Genomic DNA, 20,911 nt, shown 5'->3' on the forward strand with positions numbered 1-20,911 from the left:
TTGAAGTCACATCAAATGTTCTTCTTCTTAACATGTCCCTCCGCTGTGGATGATCACAAGTTATTTTTAGTGCTGCATGACAAGTATCCAAACCATATTACATGGTTGCTTGTGCATGGATAGTGGCCCTCACTCTGTGTTTCTAACAACTGTAGAGAGCAGTGAGTGTGAGGGATTGCGGGGCACTGAGTTTATTAGTTACATTCGACAAGTTTACCAACCAGACGCTCGCTATTTAACATACTCAGGCAAAATGAATCGATTAACCGCATGTCTGTGGGGAAACGGCGATGCCAACCCAGCCTCTCTCCACTCTGCAAGGATTTGACAAAGAGGCCAAACCATGATGGGGAAACCGCTGAATGATCATCCAGTCAACAGCTACCGCGGTTTTCTGCTGTTTTTTGGTCTCCCTGTGAGAGGTTTAACTGAATTCCCCCGTTTAAGGCAAAGCTGCCGAGACAGTCCTGTGCGCCAGGGCAGATCCAAGCCATCTGTGACTAAAGTGAATGGTGTTGGTCTTGACATGGGCCAGTGGATGTGGGCACGTGGATTACATGCAGATAGATGCACACACACACACACACACACACACACACACAGACACACCTGTGCCTTTGCAATTATGTGGAAGAGAATGCAGAGCAGACTGACGATTTATCTGGGAAACTGCACACCTTGAATCACTGATGAGCTTCTCTGAATGGGTGCCACAATGAGAAGTGACTGCTAATGAAAATATGGCACACTTACAGAAACATCCATAATGATTTGATAACTAGGTATCATTATAAAAAGTATATCTGTGTGGAGGAGGAGTGTGATGAAACACTAAAAAAGTGCTGCATTGTTTCAACTAGAACCTCCCATTGTCATTGTTTTGGTTGTTTTGCATTGTGATTAGAATGTGAAATATTATGTTTGCACATTTGTAACACAAACAGGATTAAACACTTGAAGTGTTATAAATGTTAGCTTGCCTTAAATATCAGCCAAATTCATAATGAATACCAGTTGTTGTAGGAAATGTTGGAGCAAACAGGAGCAGAAAAATAGTTTTTTCTTTGCTGGGTATATTTGAAAATGTTTTGCGTATTATAAATACAGTAAATGTGATGTTCAAGACCGGCCACAATAAAAACTGGTATAATTCTTATTTTTTTTCATATTCAACATTACTACATTAAAGGTGCTAGATGTGAGATTGGGACATTTCTATAGACCTGTTCAAACATGACAACAAACATTCTAAATGGGCCCCATTGTACTTCCTGTTACAATGTTTTTTAATGCAGTAGCTGACAGGAAGTAAACTTGGACCAAAGCTGTTACCCTAGCAACACAATGGCAATAAAAAGATCTATTGCCTCCGCACGGAGGCAATAGATCTTGGGGGAAACCCGAGGGGGGGTGCTACGCTTCCGCAACGGCGCCTTCGGTTAGGACGACATTACTCGTATTAACTGTCGTATGAGAGCAGTGCAGAGCAGCAGCCGTGAACTAGCCAGTGGGGCACACTCACATGCACTAACATGCACTTAAAGCATACATAGCCAGCCCGGCGATGTCAACAAAGCACGGAGAAGCTCGGATTACAACACACACAGAGGGAGAGCGACTTCATTCTCTGCTCAGGTAGACATTACTCCTCTATATCTTTACATAGCTAATAGTAATTATGCTATATTAATGCTCTGGATATCGTATCGAATCGATTTAACGGAGATAACCCATAAAGCTTTATGCCAAGTTTTGGACTCTGAGAACATCCAGTCAGACACACTGCATCTACTACACCTTGATGCCTCTCCGTCTCTCACCAACCCTCCCTTAAGCTTCTGACTCTCTGTCATCTCTCAAATATGAGAGAATACTCGCACAACCCTTCATCCTTTCCACATGTACATGCTTTATATATATATTTATCATGAAAGTTTATTTTTCCCCAACCCCCTGCTTCTTTTATCAGCTGTCTTTCCAGAGATATCAAGGTACGCTTTAATGTCTCTCTCACACAGGTAAACAAAGACATCTACTACCTTATATTCCCTTCCAACTGTATATTGAAAATGCAGGAACGTATATCGTAGGAGCTGAAGGACGTACTATAGCTCGAGGGCACATGGAGCTTGAGGGTTATCTTGACATTACTCTCCAGAAATCCACCTTTACGCTTTTGGTGCTTTTAAAGATCTGAAGCTCAACGGCAATAGATCAAAGACAAAACTGACATTGGCTGCAAGCGTTGTCGTCGTCGTGTTTGCACATCCAGAGCAGAGAGAGGGGCGACGGTGGTGCAATGCAGCTTCCTGCCAGAGACAATGTCAACACAGTGATTGTGGAGGGGCGGCTTAAGAGGCTTAGCGAACTGTCATGTCAGCTACAGGCCATCTGAACGTGATACACGCACCCTGACACACATTCCTCACTGCCACGCTTTGGGATTCCAGGAATTTACTGTCAAACGCGGAGCTTTGTCTCCTCTTTGAATCAGGTCTTTCCTTCATGACAGCTTTTGCACACAACACACTAACTTATACTGCAATTGTTCCCTGAGAAAAAGAAGCATTCGTGACAAACAGATTACATTTAGAAGCAAATAATCTTTAATAGGGTTAAGATTACAACCGCAGAGATCTTAGAGAGACATTTGATACGTCGCATACATGCAAACGGTGTCCGAAGGAGAGGTTTGTTTTCCAGTTGGAATGTCAGTGACTCTGCAAGGTCTAATTTAGGACACATGGCCTCTCAGTAGTGTGTTTGTGTTCTGCACACTGAACTAACCAACTCCCAATCCACCCGCCATGCACGTATTGTGTGTGTGTGTGTGTGTGTGTGTGTGTGTGTGTGTGTGTGTGCATGTGCGTGTGTTTACACAAAACAAGATTACCGAGAGGGGATCACTGACAAGTGATTAAAAATCTGGATTGGCTCGGGGCAAAGAAGGAAACACAGGGACACTGTTGTGTATATTTCTGGCTGAGGCTTTGGAGAGCAGAAACTGATTATTAACTGTCCCACATTGGAGTTTAACTTTGGGATAAATCTGACATCCAGAGTTTTGCTGATTAGGACATTTTGACAGCAAAAACAATTGAATTAAACACTGAAATACGCTTATACCAGTAATATAAATAAGCATAACAACATTTCTATTTCTGTTTCCATCAGAAATGAAAATTGGAATCGAAAAGAAGCCGTGCATTTTTCACCTCCTGATGAATGAGGGTACTTTTCAAATCGATGACGCAGATTAAAATTATGGAAATCATTTTGCATGAAGGTTAATTGTTTCCCTGAACGTCTTGATATTTACGACACCTGCGCAACCGGGAGAAGAAATCAATTGAAAAAGGTCAATCGCTAAAATGAAACATTACCCTACTCCCCCCTGTGCTCCGAACTGAAATACTAATGTTGTAGTACTGAATTAGCCGCATTCTCAATTTGGGAAACCACATTACACCGTCTAGTTGTTATCCTGACCTTCATTAGACAATATTTGATAATGCTGGAGATTACTAGTTCAAAACAACATCATGCTGATTGCTTTGTTTTTTCTACAAGACATCAATACTAATTGGATAATTGATGCTTCCGCCAGAGAAAAAGTAGTTTCAGATATAATCACAGAAACAATATTCGGAAGGATCTGGTAGCAATTTGGCCGCTGGATTTTCACAAAACTGATGTGTCCCTTTAAATTCTTTATCTTTATCAGGAGGTAGTCTAATCCCTCTCATCTGGCCTATCACCTCCTTGCATGCATGATGAAGATCGTGAATCAATGCACGCACAAGGAATAACACTAATCCCAAGCAGAGAAACCATCCTAGGCGCACGGTAGACAATCGGTTGGGAACCACTGATCTAACGTGTATAGAAGCATTTAAACATTTGGATATGGAGTTTTTTTGTCTTCCATGAAGGCGAGGAGGCAAGCTGAGCCTAACAGATGCAGGGCCACGCACATGTGGAGATGCGTCCACAGTGTGACCTTTTTAGAATTGCAGGACATGTGTGTTTTTCATCACGCTCTCCTCACCTTGTCTGCCTCTACCTGCAGCGTGGCTTTGCCTTTTGTCTATCCTACCTACGCTGTAAAGTCTCCAGAGAGAGCAGCAGTGGATTTCTACTGAATAAACAACTCGTTTTGTGCGATCTCGTTTTTGTTCTTGGACTTTTTTGTTCCATCTATGTGCTTTCACCCGAACACCGATTCTGCAATCAAAGAATATCTGCTCGGTCTATGATCAGAGACACATTTCGTCCGTTGCATTTTGCTGTAATCTCCTCATTACTGGTCTGGTCTTTGATCCACACTAAAGCTGCATAATGGTCACCTGCTAATGATGCCGGCACAAGCTAGTATCGTTAAATGACTGCAGCTCATAAAGCCGCTTCTTGCACGGTGCTGCAGAGCACAGTGTTCAGGCGATGGCTCATAAAGTCTATATTAAGACATATGGGTTGAGCACAATCATGTGTTGTTGTGAATAAAGTAGATGGAGCTGTCCAGCTGTCAGCTACTGTACAAACACACCATCATTACCTTTCGCTGGCACAGATACCCACATGCCCGTCGCCGAATGGACAAATCCAATCTGACAAAAGCGTATGTCTCCGGCCAATCACTGAGACTGATCTACAGTAATGACTACCCACAATGCACTGTGAGACGGACGGATGGATGGAGGGAAAGCTGCTTTGCATAATCAAAAAGGGAAGAGGTCTTACTTGGCCCACTTCTGCCTTTGTCTTGCTTGTCAGGTTTGTCTGTTAAACAATTATTTCACTTTCACTTTGCGGTGCGCTTTATCTCCGTGTCACTCACGGAGGCGAGAGAGACGCCGGCTGCACAGTCATTAGCTTTGTTCAGCTTTCCGGTTTGGGGGCTTTAAGAGTGTTTCTTAGCGGGCAAGGTTAATCCCGAGAGAGCTAGAGAGAGGGAGTAATTGCAGTCTTTTAAGTATTGTGAAGGGGAGCAGCGGAGCCACTTTATTGAATATAAAACATACATTTTTAATGCATGTAAGTCATGTTATTGTTCAATAAAGAAGACGCTTCCTAAATGTGCCAAGGGGAGTCTTTACGGCGATGCAGGTGCTTTGCTATCGACTGCAAGTTAAGGGAAAAGTCAGTATTGCCCTCCTTCAGGCAATACAAGCTACAACTCCATACGCTGCTCCTTCATTAGTGGTATGATATGAACATTGACAGATGCTACTGACAAGCAGCGAAATCCATTAGCTGCTTGTATTTGATTGACTTCAGATACAGTGAAGGCCCCTTAATCAATTCTACATATTTCACCTTAACAGATATCTGTTTATGTTGTGCTGCAAGAGGACACTGAAGTTGGAGAGAAGGAAGCGAAAATAATCTATGGTGTCTAGCCGAGCAGCAGTCCATTCGCCGTGTCTGGGTATAAAGAGGAGTGGGACCCTGTCCTGTGTTGAAAAATGACTCGGTGTTCAAAATGATTCCGCACTTACCACCCCGCAGCCCCTCGGACCCCTCGCGGCAAAACACATCCACTTACCTGCGAGAGAGGAGAGACAAGAAAATCAATGACTGCACACTCAATTATATCGCAACTTACCAAGCAAGTGTTCCCTTTGTTTCCTCCGGAGGAGACAGAACACCGCTTTATATCTCCACAACGTCTGCAGCAGCTTATTGAGAAGCTGCTTCATTACAATACAAAACCAAAAAGAAGTGTTCTTTAGAATGCAACATGGCATATTCAGGCCGAGCCTCATCCTTTTCATCCGCTATGTCCGACAGCATGCGCATTTATCAAGCACTAATAAAAAGGCTCTGCCTCCGTTATACTACAAAGGACAAGGATCTGTTGAAAGGTGCATATAACCTTGAGTCTGCTCTCGAGTGCAATCAAGATGCCGTAAAACCAGAAACGAATGTCTATTTGTCAAATGTAGAGTGATGACAATCCCGTGTATGCACAGGGAGCAGAAAGCAGGGAACAAAGCCAGAGTAAATGACCTCGGGAATAGTCGGATTCATCATGTTCCAGATCTTGTTACCGGCCTGTCCCACTAAGAGGGGAGAGCTAATGGGCCGAGAGACTCTGACCTGGTCATACCGTTACTGTACGATTGTACAAACACACCACCACAGGCAGGTCGGAGACTGCTTGTGAGTGATATTTCCACAGCGATGTGGATTCCTGACAATCTAAAGCAGGTGCCACAATCAATACTGGAGCTTTGTTTTCAGAAGGGATGCACCGATCTGATCGGCTGGATCGCCATCTGTCCCAATACTGACATTATTAAGCGGATCAGGCTTCGGCTAGACATGATTATCAATCCACATTAAATACAGTTTCTCTGTCAATGGCATTATGAAATTCAGTGGTTTTAGTGAGGATTTCAGTTTTTAATGCCACAGCAATCTCTGTCCTCGTGTTATCTGATTGGTATCTGCAGATATCATATACAGAAAAAGTAGGATTGATGCATTCCTAGCTTTAAGCGTATATTTTCTAGGGATGGGTCACGATTTTCGAATTTTCAAATAGTCATTAAGTTATAAAAAAAATCTAATAGTTTATGCGACCATCATCTTGTCTTAAAACATATATTTTCCCTTGTTCTTGACAGATCTTTGAAGAATGATCAAATAGTTCCCAGTGATAAGCGAATCGCATTTTTGCTTGAAATGCCCATCCCTAATATTTTCCTTTAATCACAAGTCATAGTGCACAGATAAGGTACAATGATATCCTGCAAAAGTCTCATGCTTTGAGCTCCGTGCCCCCACCAGACACACTTTTAGACGTTACACCATCTCATAACACTGGGATGTAAAATGGCCCATGGGAGAATTCAACACTGACAATTGCAGGACGTACTGTAGGCAATCCCCGTGATAATTCACTAAAACACAAACATGGGACCCGAACACAGGTCATCTACTATTGTCTGCTGATAGATGGCTACTGGGCACATAATGTCAACAACGGGGTTAAAAAAAATATCAAAGAGAACAGCGAAATTTCCTTTTTCCTTTGTCAGCAGAACAAGATATTGAGGCAAGCGTCATTCCATTATAGCACTTCCAACACAATTTTGACATTAGCAGCCGTTAGTGTGCTAATAAAGCACACGGTCTCTGGAGTTTAGCATTCTATTAAACTAAACAGTAGTCAGGGATTCTCAGTGAGCCTGTTAAATTTACATTAACACTGGGACTGACACATGCTGGTGTGAGAGTAAACAATGATTAGCAGTTTTTATCTGTGTGTGCGTGGTGTGTGTGTGTGTGTGTGTGTGTGGTGTGTGTCAGTGCCCAGCAGGGACAAGTGTGGAGCCTCAAAGCCCAGCTTGAGGCCTTTGGTGAGTGACTTATCTCTGCATAGCTGATCAATAATTAACCATGGGACATGCTCTAATGAGGACGATAATACACTGTTAGGAAGATAACACCTCGGTAAGAGCTACCGGACCACTTCTCTTCATTTAGATCCACTCATCACCCGATTAGTATTTGTCACTTGGTTCGTTAACATACTTGTTCGCTGCCCGGCTGTCGTTCTGTCTCCTCCATCATTCGTTTGCCGTTCGGTTCACCTGGATTTTCAAATATTCCTTTCTCGACTTTGACACGCTGTCTATCCTATCCTCTCACTTCTTGGTGCAACCTGCTGTAACAGACAGTGCTGGCTCCCCCCCACTGTAGCACATCAATACATCTCCAGATGCTGTATGACACAGGCGGTAAGGACCATTTCTGAGACCATCCATCAGAAGGAGGACGAGCCCTGGCCCGTCCCCGCTACTCGTCGCCTCCGCCTTCTCACGTCCAGCAGACGGGGTTTAATAGGACCCATTAATCAGCGGGGCTCGTCTAGAAAAAAGGCCAGACCGTAATTCAGCGAGGAGATCCTTAAGGACGTCTACATCTTTTTAGCAATAAGAAAGAAAGCGCCACCTCAGCGTATCATGCATCAGCACATTTGAGCACGGACAGCTCAGGACATCCTAATATGCAGGATAATAAAGTTTAATGTGCAAAAATCATGCCTTTTGTGTCTTTTGATTAGATTCAGACATTGATCATAGAAGTCCAGCTCAACGGCAGGTGATAAATGTCTGGTGGTGACGTTAATGATGGCTAGCAGAAGGCAGGTGCTGATAACTGGCTGAGACCGGCCTGCCTGTGTCTTCTCCTGCCTTTCAATAGCAACTCTCTGAGGGCCCATTAGAAGAAACGTAGAACGAGAGATCACTCATTCAGAGCAAATCCATCTATAAATACAGGGACTTGAGGATGCATCGGTTGTACACATCCTGACACACACAAGACCCTTCACACCGAAACGCAAGTACGAGCTAGAGCGCACACACAAACCGGAGTTCATCTCGAGTGAAAATAATCTCCCTCCGACTTGCAACGGAGCCAGGACCTCTGTTTTCCGAAGATACCTCGGGCTTTTTCCAGTGCCATCTGCTACACCAATACCTTCTCACAATGAAGCTGACTGAGGGCCAGTTGGCAACGAATCTGAGTACAGAAAGACTCGAGAGATGACTGGCAAGAGAAAAACGCAGAAACTCAAGCCGGCCAAGTTTCAGCTAACATAAAAATCTGTTCCCTTGAAAGATAAAGACTTTCTGTTTAAGGAAAAGGCTAACATAGATATTCTTCTCCTATCCACGCAGGTGCACTGGTTCGTTTCCCAAAGATTTATCCTTCTAGACGGTGTGCTATTTCCAGTTTCTAACATCTGCCAATGGTCATATTTTGCCTGTAAAAACCAGTACAGTTCCCTTGAAGACTTCCCCTTCCACACAAGCCCCAGGCAGGACTCACAACGGCACCAATGGTAGAAAACCCACCTAATATTTCATCTCACTATGTCTTTCTCCATAATTCCCTTAAATAATAAAAGGCAGAATTAAATTAAGTCATGGCTATGAATCAGGAGAAAAAAAAATGTACTCAGAGACCAAATATTATTAGTGGAGTGCGTCGGACCGATCCACATGTGCTTCGGTATCATACATAAACAACAACAACAACAATTGAATACATCTGTCAGGCAGTTGAGTTCCCAGAGGAGATGCTTATAAAGACAGCCGGTTAGGCCATCAATAATTAAAACAGATGTAATTCCCATTAGCCATGGGAGTAGACCCATAAATAGTTAATGTGCTCCTTGTGTCCCTTCCCCCCCTCTCCTCACATCTCCTCTCCTCATAGCTCATCTCCTCCTCACGGTTTCTCCTCTCCCCTCCACTTGAGAGATCAGTGTGGAGGCAGCGAGCTCCGATACAGGCACACACACCACCATACTGATTATAATGGTCCCACTGGGGCGGTTGGAGAGGATGAGGAAGGAGAGAGGGGGCAACGAGGTGGACCCGGAGGGAACGTAGGGCCACAATTTACGACCCGGCGTCACGGGACTGGTTAGCTGGAGTGGGAGGCACTCGTGTCTGCTTACACTTCATCCTGACAGCGATGAAAAACCGACAGCTTGCGCTCGCGCTCACGGCTTAATAGAAAAAAGCAAAACAAAGCTGGTTTTGACATGTTAAGGCAGTTGTTAAAGTATGAATTTAACTGATGAAAGGTCATCAGGTCACGTGGGGAGAAAGACAGGAAACAAGAGAAGAACCCAAAAACCGTGATGGGTGGTTTGAGTAGAGGAGTTTTCTGTCGTCCTGCCTGATGAATAACATAGACAGGATGTAGAGTGGGAGGCTGAAATTGAAACAGCCGTCTACTGATGTCGTCCCATCAGTCACCAGACGCCCCTCATTAATCCAGACTCTCCCCCTTCATCCAACCCCATCCATCCTCCCCTGCTGCTGGCGCGTCTCCCCCGTTGAAAGAGCCGCCTGTGAAGCTGCGGCGCTATCGGAGAGCCAACCTCAACAGCCACTGTCCATCCATCTCCTTGATGACACGAGGCCCTAATGTGCTGGTGCTACACTAGCCTGGCCTCGGGCAACGGCGACAAAAGAGAGGAGGCCAAAGAGATTCGTGGAGAACACAACAAACTCAGACAATAAAACAAGATTATCGCCACAGGCAACGTGCACAAATTGCTCTGACGGCTATTACAAATCTCATCAAAGACACTTTATCTTCCAGGACAGCCAGACTAGTATTTAGCATGTATGGAACAGTCATATTCACATAACAGAGTTATGTCAAGACTCCTTTGACACGCACTTTACTGTTGACATGCTACATGCTGTTAAAGCACTGCTATGTCTAAGTGAAAAGCTCCACATTTAATTTGTCTGACCTACATAGGCAACAGCAGGAGCACGCCAATCCATGCCGTTAATCAACCCCAACATCACAGGGTTCCTCGGCATCTGTCTGAGACGAAGTCCCCTGAATCATAATCTGCTCTCCGGTTGCTTTCGTGTAATGTTTGCATATTAAAAGCGCTGCATGGATAATCAAAAACCACCCACTGAGTCTGGGTATAAGAGGTCATCAAAATGTATAAGGAAGCAGCGAAGACATAGATGTGTAGTTACACAGAGAGCCAAACAGAATGCTGCAGGGTGGTGCTAGAGGAGCTGTGGTTGAGTTTGACCACTAACAAATAAAGACATGGCATGCTGCCTGTCAGCTACTGATGGATAAAGCTACATGTACCAGTTAGGGATGTGACAGTGAGGAACTTTTCCCACTCTTTCTCGTCCCATGTGTGTGAAATCTGATTCCTGCTGCTCTGTGTGTAGTGTCCGTCGTCCAACTATGTATTGATAACATGGTGGGAGCAGTGGGCAAGTAATGTAATCGGTGTATGCCCGGCCACCGTGTAACACCAACTACCGCTGTAAGCCTAGTACCAGTCAGACCAGTTACGTTTAGTTAAGCTTAAGAGAAACACAGAAAGAAAAACAACAGTTTGCCACCTCAAGAAAAAGAGCACCCTTTGCTTCGGGCGCTGTGACTGCAGACAATCTTCACCTCCACATGCTGAACTCCTCTCTGTCTGTAAGTGGGTGTATTGTACGATAGAGACAAACTATCCCCATGGATCAAAGAGGTTGCATCTCAGTGTAACTTGGAATAACATACGAGATAAGACTCATTCAATGCTTGTGGACGCGTTAAACACAAGAGAAGGGAAGTTTCCATTCCTTGTATTGAGTTTCTATGAGTCCACTGTTATGTTAAGCTGCGGGTTTCATAACATCGCCATACTGTAAGTGCAACCTGAAACGTCTCCAAGGCCGCCTTGTGCTGCCGCCGCTCTTCCGCTTTTCGCCACCACCACCACCAGTCGTATTCCACTCTCTCGGGCCAAAGTTTCTCCCGCTGGAGGGGGGAGCTGGCAACTCTCTAAACAACACAGAAAGTCATTCATCATGCCTCAAAGGAGCGAGCACTACATCAATCTGTCTGTCAGCAGCCCTCCAGACCAATACGCCTCTGCCTGCCTCTGTACATTCCACGGCAGATCTCAGCACTCCACGGATTTCACTCTCGGCGTACAGCCGCGCTCATTACATCGCCAAGGAGCTCTGAAATATAAGCGTGGCAATAACTAGCATCCCCCCGGTTCTAGTAAGCAGTAAAAAATAAGTACATGTCGGTTACGCTTCCCGACACTAGTTGGCCTCTTGATAGAGTTCTTGTATTCAACTTGGGAGATTGTAATCATGCGTTTCTTAATTTGAAAAATTGCAACGTGGAATCTGATGTGTTGCAATTTCTTATTCAATTAAATACCATCAGGGATGGGGTTTAAGTTTACAGTCCTCTGATGTTCCATTTGGATTGAATGAGGAATTATACCAAGATAGATAGTAAAAATAATGACTTCAAAGCAAAAAGCAACAGCGTATAGGCTGCAGTAGAATTGCTGATCTCTGATTTTCTTCTTGTATTATTTCCTCTGCAGGGCAGTTAGTATAGGCGCTACAGATTACGTGTTCAATGAACCAGTAGAACCAGTGGCGAGAGTGAGGTCCCAGGGGTATTGGATCTGTCTGAGAGAGAGACTGGAGGGGTTTGGGAGGAAGGAGCATCAACACCACCTCCAGTTACCGAGTATCAACAGTGTGCTAACTCAGCATCCTCCTCTGATTAGGAGTCCAATAGGGTGTTTATCCCATCTCACACCCCCACACAGTGTTTGGTTTTAGTGTGAGGAGGCACGGAGGGCTGGTTAGGAGGAGAGCAGAAGACACATTTGCTGTCAGAAAGGCTTTAAACGGAACACGTCTGTTTGACAGACGCTGACAGTGAACGACAGCTTTTCTGAACAGGATGTCATGATGGATAACCTTTAGTTAGTGTGAAGTATAGGAAGCCCTACCCATTGTGAAAAAAGGACAACATCAGGCCCAGAGCTGAAAAGTCATATCCTCCTACACAATATGACTCCATCACATGATGGATGGAGGTCGATTTTAACCAGCCTAGACTGTTTTTTAAAGGCACCCAAAAAAGAAATGTAAGCAATTGGTCTTGCATGAACACACGTATTATCAGCCATATATTGGTTATTTCACATGGGAGATTTATGTATTTGTGTTCTGTCTGTGCTCTTCTCACTGATTTGAGTGAAGTGGGTGGGACTCAATTTGAGAAAAGTAATGTCATACATACTACCTTGAAGGCCTTCAGAGATATTCAGACAGTCGTTTTCTTAGTAATGCTAGGGTTAAACACAGTGGTATTTATTTTTCATCCCACATACATATTTTAGAGGTTTTCAGCGTATTTGACAGGTAACTGTGAATATACTATTGATATTTATATTAATAAATAATGGAGGATCTCGAAAGCTCTGTACTGTAGGTGTGACAAAGGATAAAACCAGTAGAGTGCACTGTGGAGATGCCACTGGAAACATCGATGTGATGGGAAACACTGGTGTTAACATGAAGTCATTTGTACATTTCAACAAAAGGTTCTCAATTTTTAATACTTAAGATTCAGGATCGGGTTACACGACCACTAAAACAATGTGAAACAGCGTGGTAAACATCAGTAACTGAGTCAGACGGTAAGCGCGCACGGTGTGTGTGCCGCTTCATTCACGACTCCCTGTCAAGCCGAGAAGGCGGTGAATCTCACTTTGGCGTCGTAGCTGCACACCGGCAATCAGATCAATGACGGCTTTGCATTCAAATGGTGGAATTAAGGGAACGGGCGGCCGCGGACCTCCGCTCGCCTTCCCATCTTTCACTTTCTCATTCCCTCGCGTCAACCGCCTGACAGAGTGCCGCTGACAGCCGCAGCCCTCCAGCGACAGATTATTTGTGAAGCGACTTGATTCAGGCCTCTGCTCCCCTCAGCTCCTTTTTAAAAGCCCTTGTCAGAGCGATGAGGGCTTTATGTTTTCGAGGCGACGATAAGCCACAGGTTTATCACATGAGGGCACTCTGAGCAGGGAGGCGGCATGAATAGGACTTTTATAGGTATTAGCTGTAATGACTCCCTCCCCTATACCGTGATTAACACACAAATGGCGGCAGCCACGTGTACAAGTGCAGGTGGGCATGAACACACAGTGCAGCAAAAAGTCTATTCTTAATGCTGAATCTCCAACACCACCCATATCCTTACTCAGCACCTTCCTGCTACCACGCGTTCCTGTCAGAAGTTCCTTTATTTTCCATGATTAGCCGAGTTAATAGGCCATTAAAATGCTGCACCATCAAAGCGAGAGTTTTATTCCCTACCCAGTCTGGCCTTTCATTCTGCAGCAAAAGAATGTATCAGGGAGGATATAACAGGGGGGCTAATCCATTGGGATACTCCCAACAATAAAAATACCTTGCTGGCAGTGCCTGGCGGACTGACCCATTTTAATTGTGCGTACACTAATCTATCCCACAGCAAAAAGTGCTGCGGTTACATCCAACACTCTTCCTCTGTGGCTCAGTGGTGCATTGTGTGGGCGTGTGAGGTCTGGAGGATCAGCAATATTGTTTTTGTGGGACTCGGAAGGGCTTACAGAGACGTTTGTGCCCTCAGGGCTGCACTAAATTTAATCCTGTATCAGGAACTCCGCGATGGGTGATCATGGATGGATTTGATCATGTAAATCTGGGATCATTATGTTTCGACTTTTGAGAACACACACTCGGATTTGCAACACAAACCCTGCTGTTTGGAAGAATGAAAGAAGTTGAACTTGGAGAGCATTCTCAGTTGCAAGCTGATGGGTCCTGTTATTCTTGGCTAGGCTGGCTGGCCAGGTTTGACTCAAAAAGGAAAGCATGTTTTCTTTTGGCAGCCCGGCTCTAAAGATGGAGCCCTGGGTTAATGCAGGACAGCTTATAGAGCTTCCCATAAACACACTGAAAGGCAATAAAGCTATAGCATTTCTGTGCAGTACATTAATAACTGGCTAATAAGAAACTCCTCTATCCAGGTTTTAAATACACTGCCTCTTTAAAATGTCATGACATTCTGTTCTTTCCAAGAAACAGACTAGCCAGGTAGAATCCAAGGGATATGTCTGACCTGTTATTGATGTTACCTATTAAACTTCTTCAGTTACGAAGGAGACATGAACTCTACATGAAAGGAGGAGTGGCCTGGTTAATGGTGTTTGAACCAGTGGGCAACCTCCGGGTCTGAAAAAAGAAGCCAATGCAGAAGTGTCTTAAACTTGCATTCTTTCTAGTAGCCAGCAGGGGGCGACTCCTCTGGTTGCAAAAAGAAGTCTGATTGTATAGAAGTCTATGAGAAAATGAGCCTACTTCTCACTTGATCTATTACCTCAGTAAACATTGTAAACATGAGTTTATGGCCTCAATCACTAGTTTCAAGTCTTCTTCAATACAGCATGATGTTCATTTAGTAAATTATGCTCCCATTTAGCCCATAAAGCAGGGTATGCTTTAGGGCGTGGCTACCTTGTGATTGACAGGTCGCTACCACAGTGTTGTCCGGACTGGGAGTTGTCAGTGTTTTCATCTTACAACTTTAACCCTTTCACAGTGTGATTTCAGTTCATGAAAGTTAATTATAACAATTCGGTCACCTAAAAATGTGTTATTCAGTGTTCGGTTGTAATTAGCTCAACCCTCTCGTGTCACTTCTGGTTGCAAAAACCAAGATGGTGATGGCCAAAATGACAAACTGCCGAAACGGCAGTCCATAAACCAATGGGTGATGTCACGGTGACTACATTCACTTCTTATATACAGTCCATGCTTATAGCTCACTGTAAGAGATGTTTTGCAAACTCATCATAAACCAGAGCCCTGGCATGAAACATGACCTCTGATTCAATTTGAGTCACTGTCGCTATGCAGAACGGACTGTGTACACGAAAGCTATATTGTGTGTATTCCCTGAGGTGCAATACAGTAGCAAATCAGCATTTGCCCTGTTACATAGGCTAAATAAGACCTTTGCCCTTTTTAGTTGATAGAAAACCCATAGCCCTACACACAACATCGCCGCAGGTTGGTACTGACATTTGGCACCTCCCATTTATCTTGTGAAAGGTCATGAATTGTAGCAGGTTCTGTAATGAGTCATGTGCTGAATGTATCAAAGTTCACACACCAGTACCGGAAAGGTCAACTGACAAGGCGTGTTGGCCCCGAGGCTCTCTGTTGCCACTCGCTCATCAATAAATTAATGATGCCACTATTGACGGGTGTTTAAGAATACCCAAACAGCACGCCATCACACAGTGCCTGTATCAGCACCTTTTATTGTTTGCATTCCTTGGAGATAGATGATCACTGTGCTATAAGTGAGAATAATGTCACAGAGGCAGCAATATGGTGGTGGTGGTGGTGGTGGTGGTGGGGGTTACATGCCACAGGCAAGAGAAGGCAAGATGGCGTTCAAACATGTAACCTAGTTCACTGGGCTTCTTTCTCCCCCCCTGGCATCCTGGCTTTAGTTTAAATCCTTGGCATGGCCTTCACTCACTGACACGTGTTAATCATCCCTGTCATAACAAACATATTTGGCGGTCAAAGTTGGCAAAGCCGACGGGGGGGCTGACAGGGACACCCGGTGAAGCTGCTGGGTGTGGGAGTACGCTCAAAAAAGCAACTCATTACACACAAAGCATGTGATCAAAGAGTAAGTAAAAGGAATAAATATGGTAACACCACTGCTTGTGATTCATACGCAGTATATATCAGTTCATTAGGTACACCAAGCTAAAACTAATGCCGTCTAATACAACAGTCTCTGCAATAAATCCAACCTTCATGGAGTTTAAAATGTTCCGTTTTTGTTGAAAATGTTTTGGAGATGTGTTGATTCAACTCTATTATCATTTTGGAGGCTGTAGTTTATGTTGCTGTTGAGCTGCCTTGCATTATATAGAAAAAAGTTTGCCTAACCTTAATGATAATAATAGAATTCTAGCTATCCACAACTAATTTGCAGTATTCCCCCATCATGCTGTCGGATTGTGTGTTGAACATTTCACTTATTTTATTGTAGAGCTTAATATACCCCAAGGTCACTGGGAGCAGCTCTCTATTATGTGTTCACAACAAAAAATAACAGAAAGTGCTGTCTATGTGCAATCTTCTTCACTGTGTTAAAAACTAGCATTCTAATATACACTAAATGTGAGTTTTAATATTTTTTGGGGATTTAACTGGTGGATATGTCCTTGGCCAGCTGAGTGTGTATTAGAGAGAATCACTCTCTGCCACCTGGAGATAGGTAAACCTCAACAGTGTTTTGGGCACACATATCATGAACACCTGTGCAATCCAATCCAAAGTACCCTGCAGCAAATACTACCTTCGTAAAGCTCATATTATTACATTTTTGTTGAGAATGTGACACACAGGTGCTTTTTTTAGGGCGTCATTTTTTGTAGTGTTGACATATTGACTGCTTTGTATTGTAAGCTGAGCATATTATTGTAAGATGAACACTGAAACATGAACACCTTATCATTTTTGACACTGACAATCAGCTGACATGATGCCAAAAAACTGACAACTTCAAGTCCTAGATTGAAAATAACCCAAATCCTCTTTCATACACGCTGAACAAAAATCTCTTTCAAGCAAACAAAACACACAGCATCACCTAGTGTAGCGCAGTTAATAATAATAATAATAATAATATCTGATATCTTTTCCACAGCTGGCAGTGCTCCTCCTGATATCCTGCTTAGCCGCTGTTGGGCCAGTGTCTGTGTTGCTCTACATCCTGCGTTACAGATAAGAGATAAAGAGCAGCCAAGGCCGGTGCCACCGGTACACGCTGATAAGCACTGAGGCCCGATGGTCTGCTGGCAGATCACTGTCCACACCAGACTCCAGCAGCAGATAAGACCTCACATCCTCACAGGACTTTTGTGTGAAACAGACGAGAGTAATGATGAAACCGAGTGGAGGAAAAAGTAGAGGAAAGTCACGGAATTGTATCACCCTGATAAATCTCAGGATGAATCCTTGTAGCCGTCTAAGCTCTAAAACAGCTGCTGACTCATCCGCTGAATATGTTCTTGACATCAGCTGAGCTCAGGGTCATTGGAAAAATTGCTCTTTTGACCAAACACAAAGCAGCGACAGAAGTGGATATGACAAGGTTGCGTGTGTTACACCTGTGCTGTGTAACCTGATCTCTGTTGAATGGATGTCACAGAGTTGTGTGTATCAAGTGTGGCTCGGATACCTGTGTTATGTGAATTTATAGTGCGGTCCTCAGGGAGCTGCTTCCTGAAACTTCCTGAGACAACAGGCAAACATCTGAAGAAGCTCCGACACCAAAGTCTACTTTCTGTTTGAAGCTTTGAGCCCTTCTCCAGAGATCTACCATGTGTCCAAGACAATACAGGACTACAGAGATAGAAAGAAGAGAGAGATCCGGAAACAATCCATGAAGGCATCTTCCACATTGTAAATAAAAACAACTGGAATGACCGACGGCAGAAGAGTATGACATGGTTGGTACCTATGGATTCCTTAGGTTCTCTAATTTCATAGGACGCCAGTATCTTCACTATGGCTTTAAGCTTTAAGCCTGCTACAATCGAAAAATTGCAAGTTGCGTTAGTGTGTTAAAGATATTAGTGGCGTTAACGCGTAATTATCGCATTGACCTTGACAGCCCTACATCACTTCATCATTTCATCCTAATAGACATTTGTGCGAAATTCTCATAATTAGCATATGAATTCTTCAATTGTGGCCAAAAACATTTTCTTGTGAGGTCAAAGTGACCTTGACCTTTGACCATCAAATTCTAATCAGTTCATCCTCGAATCCAAGTGGACGTTTGTGCCAAATGAGAAGAAATTCCCCTAAAGGCTGAGATATTGCGTTCACAAGAATGGACTGGACGTATGGACGGACAGACGGACAACCAGAAAACATAATGCCTTCGGGAACGGCTGCCACTGGTGCGGAGGCATAAAAATCCTAATTTGGTGAGTTGTAAAATGTCTGCCTCTTTCATTTAATGCAAACAGCCGACTGCTCATTCTGCATTCGTTATATAGCCTGTTTATGGTTCTTTAATCAAACTCATGTGATTGAAACAAATCTAGCAGGAACTGGAGCCAATCTTTACCAAACCACAATCCATTTCCCAGCAGCAGCAGCAGTAGCAGCTGTCCGGCGGTAAACCAATACACACAACGATAATTGGTTGAATCTCATTGGAAGAGGAAAATTGGCTCATTCAGATTTAATAGCAGGCTATCAGACGAGGTGTGCTACCGCATCACAGATAGACACCGGTCCGAGTGATTGAACGATGGAGGCCGCGTTCGTCGAGTATTGCGAGTGTAAATATTTGGACCAGAGGCTTCGAACGCCCCAACGCCACACAACAGACGGTAAGTGGAGCCATTCAGGAGCCAATCTGAGGCAACATAGCGTTGAATAATTGGAATTCTATTCAAATGTTCCGTGTGTGTAATGGCAAACCTTCTTGACAAATAACAACTCTCAGCCTATTATAGACAATTTACAGCAATCTGGTTGGCGATGCATGAAAAGGTGCCAAAAGTGTACACACCCAATGCTCTCTAATTACTAGCTGTGATTTTCTGCATTCTTACCTGCTCTGTGGTTAGCCAGCCTTTTTTATACCTGATTGTTAGGGAGTGACTGTTTATTTTTAATTTACTGATTTAGTCAATTATGTATTTCAATGCGGTTTCAGCTCCAACTTCAGATACTTGTAGATACAATATGAGTGTGATTGGAACAAGGTTTGCGATTTGTGTTTGATGTTAGAGTAAAGATATCAGCAACAAAGCAAAGGAGTTAACTAATATTTAAAAACCACAGTGACTGGTGGAACAACCTGGCAGGATGCATCAACTCCCACCATCCTTCCCTCTGTGCCTCTGCATCTGTTGCAGTCTCAGAGGCAGATGTTCCTATGAGGAGAGGCAGCAGGCAGATAGACCCCCCCCCCCCCCCCCCTCCTTCCACCCTCCATCCCCCCCATACGATTACCTCTCTATCTATCCGACTGCAACAATACCCCCCACCCCGTCCAAGCACCTCTCCCTCTCCCTGCAGCAGCCCTTTGTATGAGCTTCATTGACCCTCATCTCCAGACAATTAGGACGGATAACAAGAGGTTGAGGACCCACTGCTTGCTCGTAGCAAACACAAAGGCTACTTGACTGTCAAGCAGAGATGATGGAGCATTATGAATGTGTGGACTGACTGGAGGTCGGTTATTTACGTTTGTGACCATGGCACCTTTTTAGAAAACTACCCTGACGAATATCCATTTGAATTGTAATGTTGCACCGTTAGCCATTTATAACAAAGGCTGAACGAGCTCCAAAGTACTTCGGGACTCTTGCCAGGTTGCTGCTAAGCAGTGAACATCGCATAATTTTACCTCGGTGGATTTTTAGTGGCAGAGGCCTGGCCCACGGCCATATCTGACTGCTGTTAGGGAGAATAATGATGAATATCTGAGGTGCCATTAATCTTGGTCAGGTATGTGTGTGTGTCCTCCTTCACGCCACATTCTCCCCGGAGCCAGGTGGTGACCAGACAGCACAAGGTCAGGAGGGAAGGTCGGAGGCCCCTCATCAGTGACAGAGTGACAATGGGACGTGCATGCATACAGTCACGTAAAACTATTAGTGGGTTTCAATCTAAAACACCATGTATCATCGTTTTAGCATAACGTGTCATCACTCGGCAGTTGACAAATATAAATGACTCCATAAATCTTAGTAGTTATGATTTGAAAACTGGCGTCTCAATGATGCATAAGCAGTTATTTCGACAGTTTTTATACTGTGAATATTGCAGATTAAAGGTTTTATTGATAACATTTTTATGTTGACGAATACAATTTTTAAAATAATACTAATCATTAATCATTTTGAAAATGTTGGCAGGCCCAAAACTAATGTTTTGTTTATCTCTGTGGAAGATGTCTGACACGTTTCCACTTCTAACAAGGCTTTTGAGCCAATAGTTTACCGACGTCGTTATCACGTGGTATCTTTGGGTCGTCAGTTAGTGTGAAAGCAAATTAATAAATGGCTGAGATTGACGGTAAGCGCCTGGCAACCGGTTGCTGTGAAGTAAACACAACAGAAAGAGGGAGGGAGAATGCAACATCTGGTGGTCGAATGTTATCAAGAGCACCTTTAAAAGTATTCACACAAAAAAAACTGTAACCAGCAATAACAGCGACTGGAAAATGACTAATGGAGTTGAATAGTGTCTACACATTGACAGCTACTGTCGCACCTTTTGTGCTCCCACACAGCGAGAGAGCACGGACACCCTGCAGCGCTCCTGATCTACCACAAATAATTGAGCTGTGGCTACATTTGACTGGTGCTGGAAGATAGGGGGGGGGAAAACATGGCTACATTTGTACTAGTGTGTGCCAGCAGTGTGAGCTAGCTGGCAGAGACTGATCCTGTAAAAACTCCAAAGTGAGATGTGACAACACGACTTGGACGAGGTATTTG

At 43.9% G+C, this 20,911-nt stretch overlaps 1 protein-coding gene across 4 annotated transcripts in view; it reads right to left on the reverse strand.

Moving 5' to 3' along the window:
• The window catches only part of sash1a (SAM and SH3 domain containing 1a), a 187,447-nt gene that overhangs the window by 129,409 nt on the left and 37,127 nt on the right, over positions 1-20,911 (reverse strand). Inside the window, exon 1 of one of the 4 annotated variants that reach the window (XM_074616175.1) lies at positions 5,499-5,552. The exons of the other annotated variants lie outside the window; for them this stretch is intronic. Within the exon in view, the coding sequence (XP_074472276.1) occupies positions 5,499-5,537 (39 nt within the window). The 5' untranslated portion in view covers positions 5,538-5,552. Of the gene's footprint in view, positions 1-5,498; positions 5,553-20,911 lie in introns of those variants that run through there. 4 annotated transcript variants of the gene reach the window in all.

Source organism: Sebastes fasciatus, chromosome 18 (assembly GCF_043250625.1).
Source record: "Sebastes fasciatus isolate fSebFas1 chromosome 18, fSebFas1.pri, whole genome shotgun sequence".
In the NCBI taxonomy this organism is placed as follows: Eukaryota; Metazoa; Chordata; class Actinopteri; order Perciformes; family Sebastidae; genus Sebastes; species Sebastes fasciatus.